This window comes from Seriola aureovittata, chromosome 9 (genome assembly GCF_021018895.1).
Source record: "Seriola aureovittata isolate HTS-2021-v1 ecotype China chromosome 9, ASM2101889v1, whole genome shotgun sequence".
In the NCBI taxonomy this organism is placed as follows: domain Eukaryota; kingdom Metazoa; phylum Chordata; class Actinopteri; order Carangiformes; family Carangidae; genus Seriola; species Seriola aureovittata.
The window spans coordinates 3,723,963-3,744,977 of NC_079372.1; the positions used below are offsets into that span (position 1 = coordinate 3,723,963).

At 41.7% G+C, this 21,015-nt stretch overlaps 1 protein-coding gene across 6 annotated transcripts; it reads right to left on the reverse strand.

Annotated features, from left to right (window-relative positions):
• Positions 1 to 6,151: 6,151 nt before the first annotated feature.
• On the reverse strand, positions 6,152 to 20,967 carry klhl17 (kelch-like family member 17). 6 transcript variants are annotated; one of them, XM_056385663.1, is made up of 12 exons: positions 20,771 to 20,967; positions 17,955 to 18,236; positions 17,057 to 17,178; positions 16,726 to 16,947; positions 13,634 to 13,750; positions 13,268 to 13,499; positions 12,452 to 12,596; positions 11,939 to 12,106; positions 11,710 to 11,798; positions 11,487 to 11,560; positions 11,183 to 11,364; positions 6,152 to 8,657 (listed from the first exon to the last, which is right to left on the reverse strand). In XM_056385663.1, the coding sequence occupies exons 1-12, from the start codon at positions 20,865 to 20,867 to the stop codon at positions 8,429 to 8,431; spliced, it is 1,959 nt and encodes a 652-aa protein (XP_056241638.1). In that variant the 5' UTR covers positions 20,868 to 20,967; the 3' UTR covers positions 6,152 to 8,428. The 6 variants fall into 6 exon arrangements, with proteins under 6 accessions (XP_056241638.1, XP_056241639.1, XP_056241641.1 ...); XM_056385664.1 differs by having other exon boundaries at positions 13,286 to 13,499; positions 20,771 to 20,965; XM_056385666.1 differs by having other exon boundaries at positions 17,955 to 18,219; positions 20,771 to 20,926.
• Between the last annotated feature and the right edge of the window lie 48 nt (positions 20,968 to 21,015).

Below are 21,015 nucleotides of genomic sequence, written 5' to 3' on the forward strand. Positions count from 1 at the left end.
CTCATTGTTGGGTCACCGCTGCATTGAGTGGTCACTAAACACACTGGATGGTGTGTGTCAATCAGCGGGGAAGGATGGGAGCTTCCATTGGCATGCCCAGACATGAAAAATGCCCACAGTCTCAAGCAGTCTGTTTATTATTGGCTTACATACCTAAAACACATCAGTGTCATTTTGAAACTTAAGTATCTGGGAAGTTTTAAATTACAGATATGCATTTTTAGATTGTTTTTGTTCTAGTAAGTTGAAAAGAAAACATAGTATAGATGTTAAAAATAGGGGTCATGGGTCATGTATCCCCTTGTTTTCCAACACTGTGAATATGAGATTTTCTGGGTCTTGTTCTGCCTTTACTTCACCTTGTCGCTGGGATGGGGAGGGAGGATGGTTTAAACAGGACGCTTGTGTAGTCAAATGCTCTAATTTTCATAAGGCAAGAGGTGTATGCAAACATACGTATCTTGTTTGCATGTAAAGGAGTTTGTTCGTAAATGATATAACCGCCACCGAACAACATGGATAAGGAACAAGCCTGGATGGTGGATTCAGTTTTTCTTCCTGCCAACCTAGTGTACAGTTAATTCTGTTCAATCAAATGAACCTTTTTACTTTCCCATTTAGGTTTCAGTGTTCATGACTCATACCAGAAAATCTTCCACTGTTGGTCTCCTTACATGGACAGTGGCAGGTGGTCCTATCAGTCAGCCAGAGGAGTCAAACACTCATGACCGTCTTGTGTTTGTTCATTAGATCATTGTCTGTGGTGAGCTGCTGCTGCTGCTGCACTGTTGTCATAAAATGAGAGGCGTGCTGCTCACTGTCAGGTAATGCCAACCTGTTCAACTGGATTGTAAAAACGGATGCACCTGAGGCAGCAACAGACATCAGCCTGTTAAAAACCAACGGCAGAGTCGTTTTCACATCCAGCTGTCAAGATAGAGTATTATTGTTCCTCAAAACCTTGTTTGATTGATCCCAGAGCTCATCACAAGGTCTAGTAATTTAATCAATGAAGAATACTGATTGAATTGCATGTGGTGTAACTGAATATAAAACATGTTGGAAAATGACTGATAAGATGTAAACCCGATCAGAGAAATTTTCTTGAAACCATAAATGAAGTAAATACAGATGAAAAAGACTACTTGTGCCATCTTGCACATATTTCACAAAGTTGATTTCTACAGCTGCTTATTCTTCAGAATTACACGTAAGCAACTTGTGAAATAATCTCCAACAAGAACGGATGTATTCTTGTTGGAAGAAGTGGGAATCAGTTCAACACATATTTTGCTCCTTTTTCTGGAGAGAGTGGAATGTTTAATATTATAGATCAGGAAACTGACACTGATTGCTTCTTTTGTCTGTCTCTTGCCTTTAACACGAGGCAATAACTGGTGTGATGCACTGTGGCTGTTCGATCTGTCTCTGATGTTTGCTGACCTCCTTCAAGCCCTCATTTTTTTGAGACAGATATAACTTTCACTCCTATGCTGTGTATATCAAGATAGGGAAGTATAAAACAGTAGTAAACAGATACACACAACAAACAAATAGTGAGATTGAAGAGGTGCAAACCGTTCTGTTACTGTATGTAAAATTGCATCTACTGTCAATATATTTGAAACATGCTTATCATCTTATTCTACAGATTTCTACGGACAAATGAAACCACAATGAACAGAAAAGAACTTAGGAAAAAGATGGCACAGTTGATGCCAAAGTTTACCCCCAGTCTTTCAGCTTACTTGTCCACCTCATACCTGAACATGAAAAACAAATGCCCTCTGAATCACTGTTCTAACTGTTGGAGGATTATGTTGTATTTGAGTTGGAGCCGTTGAATGTAATCTGATTACTTTACTGAGTAATCCAACTGATTGCTCTGTTTCCCTGTAATTCAGCCACTGATGTCATCATTTGCAAACATGCTTCTAGTCTGGTTGTGGATCATCATGGAAAAGCAGTAGGATGGGCTTGATACTACATGCAGCCATCAGTGACTCACCTTTCTGCTGCAGTATGCTGTAAATATAAGAAAGGCAGGCACCAGGAAACAAAATAACCAGGGATTTTTTTTTTTTACTGTGAAGTCATTCCAGTTTCAGTTACATTTCTCAGGTGATGTGCATCATCCAGTTTTGACCAAGATTACAATTATCAGGTAGATAAAAACCTCCCAAGTGTTTTATTGCTTTTCCTGGGACGCTACAGTACACCAGTTACAAAACCCAGAGTGGGTAAATCTGTCTCAGAAATACAATCAATTATTGGGTACTAGCTTGAACCTTATGATATAAATATTTTTTCATTTTTTCATTTTTTGCTAGAAGTGTCAAAAGTGAAATATCACACCCAATATTACATGAATTGCCCTTAGTTTTGTTGCATTCAGTCTCCACAGGATGAATCACTGACTTTTGTCACTCGACAACACTTCAGTTTGGAAAGCTCTAAATCTAACGACTGAATCCCAGTTCAACTTAACTGTAGTTTACAAACATGAAAGATTGGTCTCAGACGTTTGGACCTACTGTTTATAATTACATATATTGACAGGCTTTGGGATGAATATATATTTATGTAACGTCTACAATATAAGCATACAGTACATGAACATATGTATTTTAATAGGATTGACATATATGTCAATATATGAAATGGATCCAATGTTTAATAGGTTTCATATATAATTGTTACATATGTGCTTTTATTTTATATGGAAATATATTTCATACATGGAAATTCAATATATGAACATAAACTGTTTTGGTTCGCTACACCAGTGTTAATGTTAACACATCTCTCCCCTGTACAGTAAATGACAAAAGGCTCTCTGCTCAGAAGGGCTTTAGACACTTGTTACATGTGGCTGTACGTACGATTGTACAAAAGCAGCAAATGTGCCTGTTGTTATCACTTTGTGAGTAAGTTTAGATCACTATACAAGATCTCATTCCTACAGTTTTGTTTCACACTGCTCAACGGAAAGAGGAAATACCAGGTGCTTTGCCAAAAGCAACAATATATCTAGACAAACAGTCCATTCATTTTCTCTCACACTGTTTCATATGGTGGAGCTCACAGTTCCTGGATTAGCAGTTTCCTAACAATAGCCCACATAGTTTGCTATTAAAATGAATGACTTTATGTTTTGGTATGTTTCAGTTTTTCAGTCTATGCTCACCAAAATAATATACATCTCACTGTGCTTAAATCAGACCATATGGAAGAGTACTAATGTAAATTATGCTTAATCTGTGTTTTTGAAACTATCTGTTTCATTTTATGAGATTACATCTGTTCAAAAGAAGAAACCTAAATTCCTTTTTCATAATGTCATTCCCTGCATTTTTGGTGGGCTGAACTTCGGCGCTCTCCGAGAAGTCATTTGCTTGTGTTTATCCAGACTCAGTGGGTGAGAGCGGCGGTGCTAAAGTCACACCTCAGGCCACTAAAACGGAGTCTGGAGATGAGGCCCCCAACATCAGGTGTCCAACAGAGACTCTGACGTGCCAAAGTTCTCACACAGGACCACCATAAAGGATTCTTAATTGGACCGTGGTCCTCCTTTGAAGACAAGATCAGTCAAAGTCAGATTAACTGTTTCAGTTTCTAAATTCTGTGGATGCCTGGTACAAGTTTATGTGATTATAGTAAACTAGTGAAATGACTATAGACATGCACATAGACACTCACTGTTCTATCTTTTTTTCTATGATTTACTTTCATTTGTGTGAAAAGCAACAGACAACATCAGCAACAGGACAAATTACAATAAGTGTTGTGACGACATGATTCATGATTTATCTGGCTGACATCTTAAACTGTTAAAATAATAATAACAAAAACTAATGAGAGAAACTACTGCAGATATTGAGCTGACCATTTTATATACTTTAATTTTCAAAAATGCTTATCTATCTTAATTATTATAAGGTATTCTGTATACACTTAAAAGAAATCCATATAATGTAGAAATAAATAATAATATATGTGATATTATGGTAAATAAACAAAAAAAGAATCCAACTAATGTACACTGGTAAAACCAATGTACTGGGGGCAGTTTTGTGGAAACTGTCAAATCAGTGCTCATTTGTGAGTGTAGTTTGTACAATGCAGTACCTTGTTGTGTACCTTTAGGGTGCACTTTAATACTGTTAAATTCTAATAAACAGAGCAGCTTTTCCTTTCCTTGTTCAGCAGGACCTGATGGTTTTTTAGACTTTTAATGTGCCACATTTTCTCATTTTGCTGTTTGTGACTGAGTGTCCTGTTACTACAGTATCTTATGAGCCCTGAAACTGACAAAATGTAGTAAAAGTACATCAATAAATAATGAGTGAAATTATTAAATTTAAAAAAGAAAAAGTGACTTTACTTTATCATTCAGTAGATGAACTTTATTAAAACCTAATTATTTTACAGTTCTTTTTATCTCTCATTAGCTAATTTTATTTTTCTGCTCCATAATTTTCCTGTCTAATAATTTGTCTATGTCACTATCTGTCTGTCCTCTCTGTCCTTCTGTAAGCCGCCCCAACATTACCTTGAAAATCTTCTGAAACGGGTCTGTAAGGCTTGTCAAAGTTGACACACAAAATGAATTGCAACTGTAAGTAATGTAACTCACTTGTGTAGCTGCCTTTTGAATTGTGATCTACAGTCGCTGCTATTTGAGTGCAGAGAGACTGTGCTATAAAGTGTTTCTGTTTGTCCGTGCTGTGCACCCACTGCTGGTCTGCCATTGAGCACAACTCTTGCTCTACTATTTCGACTATGAACACACTGGCATGAGCTGTACAGTCATAAATAGTTTTGATGGGGTTGGTAGATTTTCCATTACAGGCTTGCTCTTATTCTAAGTAGCTGGTCAAAAAGTGTATGTCCTCTCACAGTGGGTGCAGTGGTCCTGTTGACACTTCAGTCCTTCCGGAGAGGGTGACAGCATCTCCAAGGCCCGATAAGGGCTGTGCATTGGCTGACAGCAAGGGAAAGAGGAGAGGCTCCAGTGGCAGGAATGCTGGGAAGACGGAGGGAAGGAACTGACCGTCCCCCAGATCAGCTGCAGCAGCTCCCCCAGAGTGAGCACATTCATGCAGGCAGGTTGTAAACTCATTAGCATCTTCATAGAAGCAGCGGTGACACACACCTATAAGGATCAGAGTCATGCCAACACAGAAATCCAAGTGAATTCTTAACACGTATCATTTTAGTTTCAAATATTCCAGCCAATCAGGCTTAAACTGTGGCTGTGAAAAGTTGGAAGTTTGTCTTTGATGGAGGGCAGTGGCTGTGGTCAGCTTGACTTCATGTTTATCATATTGGATGTCAGTGGTAACAGTGACCAACAGTGCCAGTCCATTGAAACTTCTCAAACCACCGTCCACATGTCCAGTATGTGCCACCAACATACAGTGTGGTTAAATGGCTAAATACACTGGCTGCTTGTAGTACTACCGACCGACCATCATGGAAGCTGTGTATCTCTTCCAGAACATCCTGTCAACTGTAACCAACATGAAGTCAAATGTAGTGCTCCATGTTGGTTCATGAAAACTGTAGTAGAGATCATCATATTCTTACTCTGTCATTTTCACATTATAGGTGAGAGAAAAAGCAAAATGTCTCACCGTAACCTTTTAATTTTGCGTGTGTGTAGTATATAGTGTAGCAAAGCCTCAAACACATGCACAGATGTGTCTCCATGTGTTATGTACCGTTAAACCAGCTGTGTGTGCAGTCGTAGCCTTATTTTCTTCTCATTCAAAGCTGTAGCTCTGTGTGTATTTGCTCCGGTGTTTGTGTGTATTTTAGAGAGTGGGAGTTCATAGGTTTGAGTGTGTGCAGAGGCAGCCACAGGTGTGAATGCCATGTGACTGAGGTCAAGAAGGGTAAAGTGAGAGTGTTCAGCTGTCTGCTCAGATCACTGTGAAAGAGGAGAATGTTGGGAAGGTACCAGGCAACAGTATACAGGCAACCTAGCAACAAACATTGTTAGCAACGCAACCTTGAGTCTTTGTGTGTGTTTGTATGTTTTCATTGGGCATTTAGCTGCTTCTCTTATCCAGAGTGAGATATAGTAAGTACAGTGAGACGTGTGTGTGTGTGTGTGTGTGTGTGTGTGCGCTCAAAGTTGTCAGAACAGTTATCACATCTGAAAACCACTTTATTTCTTTTTTTTTTTTTTTTACAGTGTGTAGTATTGCTCCATTTCGCAATAGTGCAAAATTCAATATTTTAAAGTTCTTCTTAAATAACAAACATAAATAAACAATTGTCACCACATGAAACACAAACTAAAAAAAGTTACAGTCACACTGAAATTGCACAAATGGATTAAAGATAACTTTAGCAATCTTTCTATTTACAGTTTGATCAGCAGAATGGAGGCCAAAGTCTTATGTGGTTTCATGTACCTTTTTTTCTAGTCTGTCCCTGACGCACATCGACAGCGTCTCCATAAGACCACCACAGCCCCTATTCTACTGGGTCCACTAATGTATAAATGAAAAGTAAGGTAGTTTTAGATAAACATAACCGAATCAACAAAATCCTTCAAAATAAGGAAAAAAAAAGGCAACTTCTCAGAAGTCTGGAATGGTATCACCGCGCTACACATGAACTGAACCCAGGTATTGACTCTCAACTGAGTTGAAAAGACTCAAAGTGACCCATTTATTTTAGACTATGCAAGTTCTGTGGTGACGTTCCTAAAATTACCCACCACAGGTTCTATAGCCAGTATATGTGTGGTTAATCATACGGTGGTTCCTAGTTCATGTTTGTTGCAAAAGAGCTGGATCCATTTCAACAATGAGGTAATATAACAAGACACTACACTTGATAGAGTGTAGAGGGGAATATGACAGCACCAAGTGTCAACAACGTTACTCATTAGTGTCAAGTGTTGGTATACTGAAGGTAAACTAGTACTTGCTGCTTTAATGTCATTGTAAGCTGTCACAGGTCCAGGGATTATATCCACCTCCATGTCTTTTTAAAAATAATAGAGAAGTAGGATTAAAGAAACTATTGAGTCCCGTCATTGACTGGTCAATAAGTTTGGAAGCAACTGAAGCCTTTTGCACAAATGTAACATACAGTGTCATATGAGATCATGCTTGTGGCAGTGAAGAAACGTTAAGAAATGCAAATGAAATGCTGCATATCAAAATGCAAAAGTCAGTCCTCTCAGGAGAAACTCCCAACACACACACAAGCTGAACAACTACCTGTCTCACACTTAGACATTCTCTTTGTCATTTCCATTGACGATATGCACATCACACACCTAAATAAATATTAAAAACACTCTTAAATAGGCATAGGTCTGTCCGTTTCCTTCTCTGAGCATCTTTAAAACAGAATATATTAGAATTTATTTCATTTTTATAAATACCTATAGTTCAACATAATTATTCTCTGTTTTTTATAAAAAAAAAAAAAAAAGTTCCAAACTCTTGTACAGATCTGAGGACCTAGCTTTTCTATGTCATTGGTGTCCATGCTCTCTTGCAGTGCAGGAAGGGTTTACAGCATTGCCTGTTACTGCCACCTAGTGTGGCATAGCAGCACTACAACATTTTATCCTCCTGTTAGGAGTCAATGCCAGTACGTAAACATGCATGGTACAACCAGTCAAACGCTACATTCCAAAAGTAAAATCATTCACTTTCTCTTTTTTTTGTTTTATACATTATTGCAAAAAATCCTGACATCAAAAAAAAAAAACCTTGCAGAAGACAGCAACATCAAACCAAAAAACATTTACATCACACATGACAGAATCAAGAGTCCACCACGTTTCACGATGAGTGTGTCAAACACTGGAGTGGTGGGAAAAAAAAGTGGGGCTTGGGGAAAGACCGGTCAGTTTTCACACATCTTTATCCAGGAATATCTTTGTACTCATGAAGAGAGTGGGAGCTGGTGTCTGTATGGTGGAGCTGTACAGTGGAGCTTCAGGCATCAGGATAGTGGGGTCTAGAATTATCGGCAAACTTGGTAAAAAGCAGCCAGATTGGTTTGACCAATGACCAATGTGATAAAATAAAAAAAAAAATGAGATGGTGGATCTTTCAGGAATCATCCGCCGTCCCTCAACTATTCATGAAAAATGAGTAGTTACTTGTGGAACATTTAAATCAAATAGCTAAATTCATGACTTAAGTTGCACATTTTGGTTGGCAAATCTTTACCAAGAGTGCCACTAATTCTTGAGGTGACTGTATATGAACCAAACCAGGAGCCTCATCCTCACCATTCCTCTGTCTCTTCTCCCCCTTCCATCCATTTACCTGTCCTCTCCTCTCCTGTCCTCCTCCTCCTCCTCCCCGTGTCAAACTGAGCAGTTGCGTCTCTTCCCAGAGCCAGTCTGGGCTGTAGCAGCGGAGGCTGAGCTCAGCCAAGCGGTGACCCCGTGTCAAAGGCTGGTGGAGGAAACTGAGAGGGTTGGCGAGGAGGGCGGCGGGAAGTTCAGCAGCTCCAGCACTGCCACGCCTACACTGCTGCGCCGTGTGAACATGCAGGAGGCTGCCACCCATTTGTTGCTGCGCGGGTTGTATTTCTCGATGGAGTTGAGACTGGAGCTGCCATCGTTACCCCCCACTGCGTATAACCAGCCGTCCATAGACACCAGGTCATGGGTGCTCCTGGAAATGACAGAGAGAAAAATCTAAATTCTGCGTTTGTTGTACAGTCATATTTTTTAATGAGCCACATAACAAATCATTTTTGTGGCTCTTATATAAATAATCTCTGTGCGATTTGTTTCATCGACCTAATTCTAGGTTTATTACAGAGTGACAATAAAAGTCAGCGCCTGTTAATTTACATTGGATGCAGTGTGGGCTTTGCATTACAGTCACACTGATGAACAATGTCATGACTGCATTGAAAAACTGAAAGATTGTGGGATGAAAGCATTTTACATAGGGAACAATAACTGATATATTTCAATAAAAAATACTGACCCTTCATCATTATTGCAGTAACTAATAATTCCTCCTGTGCCACACAGTCTGAGGACACCAAGAAGTGCCAATAATACTTTAGTTAATTATTAATTATAGCAGATTGGACCAGTGGAAATAAAAATCTTTTTCTATCATCAACAGGATACAGTAGCAAGATTATTTTGAGCCAGACAATCATTCCAAAATACTTTCACATCAGCACGTGCTGAACGTGGCTTTAGAGGAGTGACAGATGAGTGATCAACACAGCGAGATGTTTTGGAACTGTGAAAATGGAGCGTCTCGGCAACTAGATAAGAAAAGCACTCAAAGCCACACAGCTGATTAACACATGAGTTATTCATGGAGCTGCGCAGTCAACTGTTGTCATTATAGTGTAGGAGCAGGGAAACCTGACTCAAAGGCAAGGTATTGTGTGTCTGTGTGTGTGTGTCTGGTTCGAGGGGAATTAGTCAGTTTGCTGATGTGTTCACCAATCAGACTGCTACGTCTCTAGATCCCCTCCCTGATGCCGATCTTGTATCAATACAAAGCTGTGACGCTGTGCATGCGAGCCTGCTTTGATAATCAAGACAAGTTTCGACGACTGTTGTGTAAAATAGGTCATTTGATGATTATGCGGTAAGAAGGTTTAGGCAGTAAGGAAGACATTCAGATGCCCCAAATCCCACGCCTTGAGGAGCAAAGATTTTCCACAGAGCAAAATAATCACAGCCGGGGTAAAAGCTTTGACAAGCTCCATACAGACAGCACAACAGTGTCACTTCAACAGGAGATCTCATCCTCTGCCTAAGTGAAGGCAAAACTGGGGTTTGGACCATCCACCCTTCCTCACCAAGGTGCCATTTGAAGCACAAAAGAAGGATAAAAGCTGAACGGACTGGTTAAGCCAAAATATTGAGTGCACTTGAGGCCAGTAGATTTCATCATCATTATTACTATGAGATGAACCTGTGCACTTGAAATAGCAGGACCGGGTTTTCCTGACGGCTCAGTTGGCTGAGGTGTGTCACATTTAATTAAATTCCCTGGATCCATCCCAGGTCCTTTGTCACGTCATCTCCCCTCACATCTTTCTCTGTCCCTCTCAACTGTACGAGGTCACGCAAACAAAAGCAAAAAAAAAAAAAAGCATATTTTTGACACAGCAAAATTCTGTATAGATTGTAATAGAGAGTCTTTTTACTGATAAACATAAAGCAGCTGTGTAACTTTGACTTAAGGTGTCTTTAGTATAGATGTGACGGATGGATTCTGCTGCTTGTTTTAGTACGTTTTTAAACTTAGTAAACGGCATCTTTGTGATATAACAAGTAAAAGTTCATTTGGCTGCAAGCTGCTTTCGAACCTTCACCTGGTGGCTGAACGTATCTCTGCAGAGCTCATATCTCTTGTGCCTTTTCACTCTCTCATGTTTAAAAAGAGTTGTGGCAGTTGCAAATATTGTATTTTCTAATGTTAAAAATAATGTATTTGCTTCACTGTTCACAGTGGATAGAGTTCATTTCACTTTTAACGGCTTTGAAAGACATACAGTACTTGTTTTTCAAAGCCTCGCTTGTGCTGTTTAACATGAATTCTGGATCCAGACTGTGGCTGAACATTTAATTGAAAAATGATCAAAATCACAATGTGGCCATGTGCAATATCCAAATCGCAAGAGCAGGAGCCAGAGCCAGAGCCAGCGACAGTCAGAGCCAGAGGCATATTGTTGTTGTTTTCTGGTTGTACGTCCGTCTGTACATGATGGAACCTGGCACAAATGTGCACTTCGACTTAAGGATGAATTAATTAGATTTTGGTGGTCAAAGTTCAAGGTCACGGTGACCCGCCAAAACAGTTTTTAGCCATTGCTCAAGACTTCAGACAGTAGTTATGAGAAGATTTCACACGAACGGTTCATATTTTACATGACTCTGGATAAACATGGATGTAACCTGAAACTACACTGATAAAGGTTTAATGTGTCACAACATCATTATTACTATGAGATGAACCTGTGCACTTGAAATAGCAGGACCGGGTTTTCCTGACGGCTCAGTTGGCTGAGGTGTGTCACATTTAATTAAATTCCCTGGATCCATCCCAGGTCCTTACAAACCCCATACAAACCCCAGAAAAAAAAAAAAATCACATCATCATGATTTTTATAGATTTGTGAAGATGAAATGCAAATATTACCTAATATCGCTCTAACTAACCTGCGTATGTTCATGGGGGCCACTCCCTCCCAGGTGTTGGTCTTGGGGTTGAAGCGCTCCACTGAGTTCAGGCAGCTGGTGCCGTCATTGCCTCCTGCGACATACAGCATGCCGTCCAGCACGGCCACCCCAGCACTGCTGCGCCGACTCAGCATGTTGGCGATGGCCGTCCATGTGTTGCTCTGTTAGTTAAATCAAGAGACTGCACATTTGCAGCTGTCTTTTTTTCCTTCCACATTCGCCTGATCTAAACCAGGCAACAGACAACTTACTTTGATGATAAATTTAACAGCATACAATTTACCTGAGGGTCATATTTCTCCACTGTTGCGAGATGTGAGGAGCTGTCATAACCTCCCACTGCATACAAGCTGCCATCTGGAGGGGAGAAGGGAGTAAACACTCAGAATGTAAATATCAGCAGTCAAATACCAAAGCGGCAACTCCCTGTTGATTTCAGATATTAGAATATAGACAGGGAATCATAAACATACGGTAGAACAGTTTGTTCATGATATTCATCTTACCCAGAGTTGCGACTCGGACATATCTTCTTCGGGTGCTCATGGCAGCAATTGAGGTCCATGTACTGGTCAGAGGGTCATAACGCTCTGCACTGTAAGAGGAGAAAAACACTTACATGTATTCGATATAATGACACTGCAAGGCTGTCCTATTAGATGAACTGTCTTTGAGATCCGGCCAAGAAAATCAAAATGTCCGGCACTCATAGCCAAAATGTCAGTCTGTGTGTACCTGTTGAGACAGGAAGCTCCATCATAACCTCCAGCAGCGTACAGCAACCCATGCAGGACAGCGACACCCAAACAGCTCCGCCGTGTTCCCATGGAAACCTCAGGTTGCCAGGAGTTAGTGATGGGGTCGTAGGACTCCACAGTTGCGAGGTCTGAGGTGCCGTCATACCTGAGGACATGTTGATATAAATGAACCAGAAAAAGGCTTTTTCATGACCGAGGGAGCAGAATGTTGCCTTGAATAATCTCTTCATATATGAAATGCATAGTAACAGAAAAACAGTCAGGCATTTTTAATAGAGGAAAGACCATAAAAGCTTATCAGAAGCACATAGATGAATCTATTCGTTTTTGCACAACCGTCACTCAGGATCATTTATCATGTAAATCCCCTGCCTGCCAAAGTGTCCTGCTTATAAAAGTCAGGTTTAGTTCACATCACACGATGTAATGTTTGAATAAAAGATAAGATTGTGGGTTGACTAGTTTGGGGTCAAAGGTCTTCATTTCTCACCCTCCAACAGCATAGAGTCTGTTGCCGATGGCTGCCACGCCCACCCGTGCCCGCCGGGTGGACATGGATGCCACCATGTGCCAGCGGTCTGTCCTGGTGTCGTACGCCTCGCAGTCTCCATGGATGGCAAACAGGCTGCCACCACCTGGGACACACAATGTTGTGACAAAATGCTTTAACATCAAGCAGTAATGTAAACATGAAAATGTAATATTTTAAGCATAGTGACTTTGGCTAATGTATGCTATCATTTCAGAGGAACTGTTGCAAGCTGTGGGGTAATTCTGGCTGAGACCCACATTGGCTGCCGTCTTAATTGTCATTAAGAATTGGCTTTTATTTGGATATTGACATTTTGATACACTTGATACTTGATACACTACAAGTATGTTGTAATTGCAAATTAAAGTTTTTAGGCTTAAGACAAAACAATGAACTTGAAATGAATTTGTATGTTTTAGTTGTGAGAGTATTTTGAAGCTATGCAGGGCTACAGCAACAAAACACCACTGACTGAATTGGACTGACTCATACAACTTAAAAAATGGTTACGGATCTCTAGACTTGAGACGACAGCAAAGCAGGAAGTGGCATTCTCTGTTTGTTTCACTCAAATTGCAGTCACATCCGTTCAAACACATTTTTCACTTTACTGCACATTACAAACTGGAAAACAATCTACTACAAATCTCCCAGACAATATCTGATCTTATATAATTATATTACTGTTTTTCACCTCTCAGTTACAAAAATACAGATGTTTGTACAGTTTATGAGTGACATGCGATGTGTGGCTAAGTGTACCCTGGTGGGTACCTTCAGGGGCACACTGACCAACGGCGAAGAGCACAGGGCTGGCGCCCTCACAGCGTCGCGGGCGCGTTCGGCTGTTGCTGAGGACTCCCCTCTGCTCAGGCATCAGGTGGTACTTCAGAGCCTCGATCAGCAGGTCCTTACACTCCGAGTGATGACGCACCAGCAGCTCAGTATCCACATTGCTCATCAGAAAGTCTCGCCTCAACAGTGGCAGCCGAACACACTTCATCAGCTGACGGGGACAGAGGATGACGGGAGGTCAGGATGCAGAAATTAAGCCAACACGATGGGGCTTTTTTTATGTATATTATAGTCAAACTAAAAAAGATTCAGTGCTTCTGTCAGGTGAGATGGGACAAGTTTTACCCAAGGTACATGTTGCCTGCGTCCATCTATATCATGTTTCACCCAGCTCAACACAGCCCGGTACACTTCCTCTTCAGATGGCACGTTGAGATTGTCGCTGGAGATCAAATCCAGGACCTGGATGCAGAGGACAAAGCAGATGGGCAGAAACCTTCTACATAATGATTTACAAGAACAACTTTAAACTCGCAGTGTCTTTAATTCAACTTTGACCATCAGATACGCATTTGCGGAAGCGGTGAACATGTCAACACACAGGAAGTAACTTGCGTTGGCACAGACAGTTCTGTTCACAGACAGTTCCTCCTCATTGTACCTGACTTTTTCTGCTGAGCTGTCGTCTCTCTTCCTTCTTCCTCTCTTCTCTCTCCCTTGTCTTGCTATACTTTATCCAGACTGATATTTGACAGGATTGCTGATGCTCTGTTTTGTCTGCGTTGTTTTAAAATGACACTCGTTTAATTGAATCAATCAATGAAAAATAAAGCAAAACAAAATCATTTTAGGAACCCGTTTATCTCTGACCATTCACACAAAGATGCTTGCGTGTCACATTAAGGTCTCTGTGCGTAGTAGTGCTGTGATATATTTAAGTTACCATTAGAGCGCGCATGTGTATGTATGTGTGTGTCTGTGACACAATGACTGCTGCAGTCTAAGTGGCTGGCTGGCTCTGCTCCCAGATCAACCCAAAGCTGGCAGAGCTGGGTGGGGCCAGAGCAGCCAGCTGCTGCTGCTGCTGCTGCCTGGCCAGATCAGGGCAACAGTTAACAGCCTCCCAGGAACGGCCTCCACTAATCCAGTCACCCAGAGGAATACTGCTACTGCTGCTGCTCCACCCTGCAGTCCCTCTTACCTCTGCACGCACATACTACATCATGTAAACTCAAACAATAGTGTGAGTTTGAAAAGGAGATTTAAAGAAAATCGCCTGAGTGTCTGAGTGTATTAACCGACCTTGTGGTTTGGCAGCAGGAATGAGAGATGAATGAATGAAAAGGCTAAATCACGATGCTTAAGATGTCTTTATGCACACAGTAAATCAGGATACACCCATCCTTTTTTGTCTTCATAATGTCACACATGTAATGCTACATCAGTGACGCATCACCAGAGCAGGCCAGTCAAAATCCTGTCATGCCTCGCCACTTCCTTCACAGAACGAGAGAAATACGGGGCGTATTTCACAGCTATGAGCTCAGAGTCCTTTAGAGCAGCCAGTACATAAATCCAGATCTGCAGATTTATGACAGAACAGCTGCAGACAGAATGGGCGGTACGCCAAAGGAAAGACTGAGACAGAAGAATAGAGATGAAGAAGAGAAAATGGTCTATTTTTAATCTGCCTTCATGCCGCTTAACTTTCACTGTTTTAATGGACTGTGCCCACACACTCACACTGCACATCCAGTCTCAAGACTTTGAAAGCCACAGACGGAGAGAGAAGCTTTGAGTTTTACCCTCAAGGAGCACAGTCTCGTCAGTGCTGTGGGGATTGTTCCTTAGAGAGATAATGGGAAAGTGATGCTGGCAGCTGTTTGTTATTTCTTTTCAGCGCCACTTTAATTCATTGTCACCTGACACGGCTCAACAGGCATTTGTTTGAAACAGACGCCATTTCATACAAGAGATGACGCGGTTCTCTCCCTAACATGCCGGGCGTTTAGGTGTAGTGTGATATTTTGTAAATAAAGGCAAAAACATAAGAAACAACAAAAGATTAAAAATGAAAAAAGGTTGAAATATTACCCAAAGAACTGAGTTTGTACTCTGTGTATTTTAACATCATGTTTATGACCTTTCAGGAAGAGTTACAAGTATAGTTGAAAAATATGTGCAGTGGTGCTTTAACATCAGATTTGTAAATCCCAGTGCTGTGTGTTGATTTTGGATGGTGGGGCTATCCCTTTGTTTAAATCTGGATCACAGACTGTGCTTTCGTTGTTTCTTTAACCTTTATTTAACCGGGGAAATTTCTCTGAAAACAATGTTTTCCTTTTTTAGGAATGCCCTCCCCAATACACACTCACGCTAAGATCGAGCTGCAGTCGGATCTGTTGGCAGCTGAGCAGCTCTAATGAGGAGCTGGTGTTATGTGCCTTGCTCAAGGCCACTTTAGCAGTTTATCTCACTACTCTGGGAATCCAGCTAGCAGCCTTCTGGCCACCGCTGCTCCACTTGATGCCTAATACTCAACTAGCTTGCCTAAATCTAACCTTAATTTCCCCAACAATCTTGGCTGAATAAATGACAGTAAATTAGTTCAACCAAAAAAGAAACCCCTATTGAAACCTCAGAGAAGTAAGCAATGCTGTTTGCTCTATAAACAGTATAGCAGCTGTGAAAATGTCACTGGCTCTGCCTAATTACCACTTCCAGGGCAGGAACCACAGCGTTGCCTCTGCTGAGCCCAGCTGATGAATAAGAGATAGTTTAGCTAAGTTGATGTGCCAGATAAAGTAGTCCATGGCAGCACAGTGGGATGATAAAGCCACATGAGACAGTGATTGATGCAGCCTGCTGAGGAAGAGGAGAGGGTTTCTAATGAATGTTAAAAACACTACGGCATGCTCATGGCCACTTCCCTCGGGGCGTCTGTGTGGTGGGGAAAAACATGACTGTTGTGTTTTCAGGCAACTGTGCTCAGATTAGTAAGAAAAATATCCCAAACAATATGCAGGAACAAGACAAAATGCTTCTTATTATGTCAATATCTCTGTGTTATTTGGCAAATTTCTAAGGAACTGAGTGGACTAATCAAGCTGAGCCACTGAAGCGTATATAGCAGCACGTTGTTGACCTTAAAGTCAATAGTTGTCTGTCGTGAATTTAAAAACAATGACATTTTAAAGTGATATGACTGGCCCCAGCTGTCACAACGTAACGTGAGACTGGGACATATGAGGAAATGCTTTGTCTACTAGGCAGCAGCTTTTACATTGAAAACAACAACAACACTGCTAAATGTCATGGGAAGCAACTTACCATTGTGACAAAAACAGGGAGCTGTTTTCCAGTAGAGAGATAACCAACAACTGTTTATTTCTTTAAAAGCACTAGTTTGCAGGAGACAGAAGAGGCATCAGCCCTACCTGTTTCAGCGGCAGTAGCATGAACTCTTCTGTCTTGGACACCTCAACAAAGTGCTGCAGGACATACTTGTGTGCCGACTTGAGCAGGTCACTGCAGGAGTGCGTGTCAGCGAAGCCTCGGATGCCCAGGCAGTTGGACGGGTCCAGCTGGCTGAGGAGGAACTTACAGCAGGCGTCCCGCACCCCGTTGAGCTGCAGCAGGCTCGCAGCTGGGAGCAACGTCTAGCGGTTACAGGTGGAAATACACTGTGAGTCTGTTGTGTCTTTTTGTGCCTGATCAAAAAGTGTAATTTCAAAATTTTGTCCATAAACCTGGAATCTTGTACTATACCTGCACGTTGCCTTCCCCGACCACAATCTCAGCTGTGTAGGCATACTGGACTAGCTGCTCCAAGGCCTGAGGGTCGATGTCATGAAGGGTGACGTGGGTCTGTCGACTCTCTGACATCTCGTCTGCATGACCGCACAGAATGAGAGCTGTTACATTTTTATGTTACAACCAGTAAAACTCTGGCTAATATAACTGCTTCACAGTTCAATCATGCTGGCACAGGGCAGCTCCTAATGTATACAGCACCGCTGCCAAATATCACAGCACATCTCATTTGTTGCTTTCCATTTAATCAGTTGTTTCAACTGAGGACGTTTTTGAAATTCCTGAACCTATAGTCTCTTGTGCAAACGTGGGTGTTCCTGCAGAACAGTGGGTCAGAGGGTTTCACATCGACAGAGCAGTCAAATGTTTCATCTAGTTTGAAGAAATCACATACACAGTATCTGCATGGGAGCTGTGTTTTTACTGTTTAGATGGTCATGAAAGATCAACAGATTCTGTTGAAATGGGCCAATTACTGACTGAGCCAGACGAGTGGAAGCCTAGCAGCAGAGTCTCACAGCCAGACTACCAACTGTCTGGAGACACATTGTACCCTGACAAGGGTCTAGAATCAGGAGGAAATCGGAGACAAAAGCACACCTCATCTGACCACCTGTGTCCCAGACAGGAAGAGGGAGAAGGAAGTAGCGTTACGTTCACTGCGCACACAAGTGGTTGTGTCATCAAACTTTGAGCAACAGAGCGAAATGGTGCGCAGTTTGATGTCAGAGGTTAAAATGTCTGAGGCATGCAACATGCTGGGCTTCATGGATTTCAGAGATAAAAGCGTGAAGAGTGAAGTGGAAGTGGTGGCGTGTACAGGAATAATTCAGACAACATGCACTGAACTTACTGGTAAACATGGCGTGGAAGTAGGGGCTGCAGGATGCCAGCACCACTTTATGCGCCTTGATTTCTTTGTTGGAGACATGGAGCACAATGTCACACAGCAGGCCGCGCTGTCGCATCCTGTTCATGGACACGAAGGAGTCATGGTAGTGGCGCTTCGAGTTGTGCGAGATGCTGTGGCCATCACGGTTGAGCAGCTGCATGCCCCCTTCCATCATGGTGCCTGATGTGGCGGTCACGGGCTCTTGCCTGGGCCGCACTCTGGGCAACTGAAAACCCCAGAAAACTGTTGTTTTTAGTGTAATATTATTTAACACCAATTGTCAATGTCCTATAAAAATGTCTTTTGTCAACAGAGAAGTCTTCCACCTACAAAAGCTTAGTTTATCTGCAGGGACGCAGGTGTTATGACAGGTGCCCTGAGCAATCAATGTACCTACTGTTATTGCTATAGCATCTATCTTGACAGCTTAGACAGGAAGGCCACAACATGACAGAAATATCAGTACCATTACAAAGTGTAGTAGGTTGGCTGACCCGATTATTTGACATCAAGTGTCAAGACTGATTAAATCTCATTATAGCAACAGAAAGAATGTCAAAAGATGGACATTACTACTTAAACTGGAATCAAATCAATGCAGGCCTCTCATCCAGCGGACTGTCTTGGTTTATCTAATTGCAAAGACTCCTGACTTGCAAGTTTAATTGCACCAGAATTAGCTATAAGCCCCCTCCCACCTCACCCCAGCTGCAGCCTCAAGAAGGCAGGGTGGGTGGAGGGAAGGATGTAGCCTGAGTTAGCCTTTTCCTTTGTACTCTCCGCTGCCCTGCTCTCGGATGGAGAACACACTTCAGAACGTTGCATAACGGTCATCACGTGGCATCTTAGAAGTTTTTGTCTGCCGAATATTTAGGATGCCCTAAGGCAAACTACTGTACGAGGTAAACCCAGCTAGAACTAAATTGGAAACATCACAGGACTGAAACAGACTTCAGGAAGAAAATGTTTTCATTCGGTGTAGTGATCCCTTACAAGGGTAGAAGAACAGGATAATGAGCAGAAAAGTGTAAAGGAAGGTACTCCAAGCGCCTCTGATCCAGAGCTCCCTCATAGATAATGTGTTGTTTAAAATACCCTTAACTGGCTAAATAAATATAATTATTATTTCTTACCACATGGCCTGCCATGTTAGTTTATCCTACAGTGGGATGAGGATAAATCGTACCCTTCAGTGGTGCTTTATTTTCAGTTTTCTTTTTTTTTCATGTATGTAAAGGTAAAGAGTAGTTTCTATGACAATAACAAAAGCAGTACAATCTCAATAAGAGTAATCCTTGATCAGTCTGAAGTCCAAGAAATGCAACACAACAACACATTATTGATTCTGATAAAGTAAAGTTCCCCATGTCTCTAGAGTCAAATAGACTGGGGATCAGTGCATTGTAATAATGTTGTCATCTGTTCAGAGGGACTCTTTCAACTAAATACTGTGCACTGTCCCACTGAGGACCATCTCAAATGTCACCACAGCTGCTTGGCGACCAGCTTTGGGTCCCATTTTCCAACACAACAGACAACAAAAACACACCATGTTCCTCTAGGAGGAAAACATCTGCTCTCGTGGACAAGGAAATAACATGAGACATTGCTGCAAATTGAGACACTGATTCACAGGAGGTTGGGACAGACGTGGCACCACAATTGCCACAGTCAAAACTAACAGAGTGAAGCACTTGTCCTGTTCATCTCGGGCTTGTCTCAAAAAATCTTCTCTCCCCTCTCTGGCTCAAAATCTTGGCTGTCATCCACACAAAGCTACAGTGGCTACTTGAACAAACATGCACAAGCTTGTTGGGTACACAAATGTTGCACTGTAGTCTTCTTAAGACAGAAGGATGTTTCTGTTCATATATCAGCCTCCATATGTGAACTGGAGAATCCCCAACCCCCACTCCATCTATTTTGAATAACAGCAGCTATCAGCTGCAGCGGCAGCAATACAGAGAATGAATGTGTAATTTCTTTACCGGTGGTGGTGTCGCGGTTATCCTTGGAAACAGTGTCTTCTCCAAAGTGATGGCAGATAAATCAACAGCTGTCGCAGTCAAATTGGTTTAAATCTGGTACCAGTATCTGGCTATCTGTCCATATTCTGACTCAAGCATACGAAATATAGAGAAAGCCTCTGTTTTGTGCTGTATGCGGTTGACGTCAATGCAAAAAAAAAAAAACTGCATGAAAGCTGACATCGGTTTGTTAAGGTGGAGCCCAAACTGCCAGAGGTGAAAGGAGCCACGCTGCTCATGTTGTTGAAATATGATGCCGTTTGAAGGCAGAGCCGCACCTAACCCCACGCAGGAAGTTATTTCTTAAGCACAACTGTAAAATGTTAACAATGGATATTCGTTTAATACTTCACGGGACACAAACGACCTTAACTGCCCCTTTTTGTCTAGATAGAATACGGAAGTGCGTTCGATATAGACATCTGTGCTACCGCGAAAGGCGGGGTTTTTGCTTAGAAGCAGCATGATTGGTCAGAACCTGAAACACCACCTGCTTCTGTTGGCCTGCACATCAAAATCAAACAAACGGCAACTGACTCATAAACTCACTATTCAATAATGTATAGATCCCAATACTCTTTTCCATTTTTGAGGGCAGTATATAAGTGTATTTGTCATTCTTCTGTTTAAATAAAACAAAAGTCACGGCTGGTTAAATAACAATTTATTGTTTTTTGTCTATGTATGAGCTAACTGGATTAGCTAACGATAGCTCTGCCTGACAGCCGAATTAAATCCAGCAGCACTCACCAGCAACCGTCGTCGGTGTTGATGTGATAGCAGTGATTTCTTCCGGTCTGTAAGCTTGCCCAGCTTTGTAGGTGTGCAACGTAACGGACGAAAACATAAACAGGAGAATGTCTCCTCTGTGGGTGTGCGGTGAAGCTGAGCATTTAATTAAAACCTCACGTGTAGCATCAAAACACTACTTGTTCTTGTACGCACAGCTTTGACAGTGAAAATTCGAGGTTGGTGTGCTCGCCGTCTTATTTTTT

What these genes read in the sequence shown, in the direction of transcription:
- klhl17 (XM_056385663.1), bottom strand. Translation starts at nt 20,867, where the DNA reads ATGTTTTCGTCCGTTACGTTGCACACCTACAAAGCTGGGCAAGCTTAC. An exon ending in TGCTACTGCCGCTGAAACAG is followed by an intron (nt 13,751 to 16,725) that starts GTAGGGCTGATG and finishes CTCTGCATCCAG; the next exon opens with GTCCTGGATTTGATCTCCAG. An exon ending in AGACTCTATGCTGTTGGAGG is followed by an intron (nt 12,107 to 12,451) that starts GTGAGAAATGAA and finishes ACATGTCCTCAG; the next exon opens with GTATGACGGCACCTCAGACC.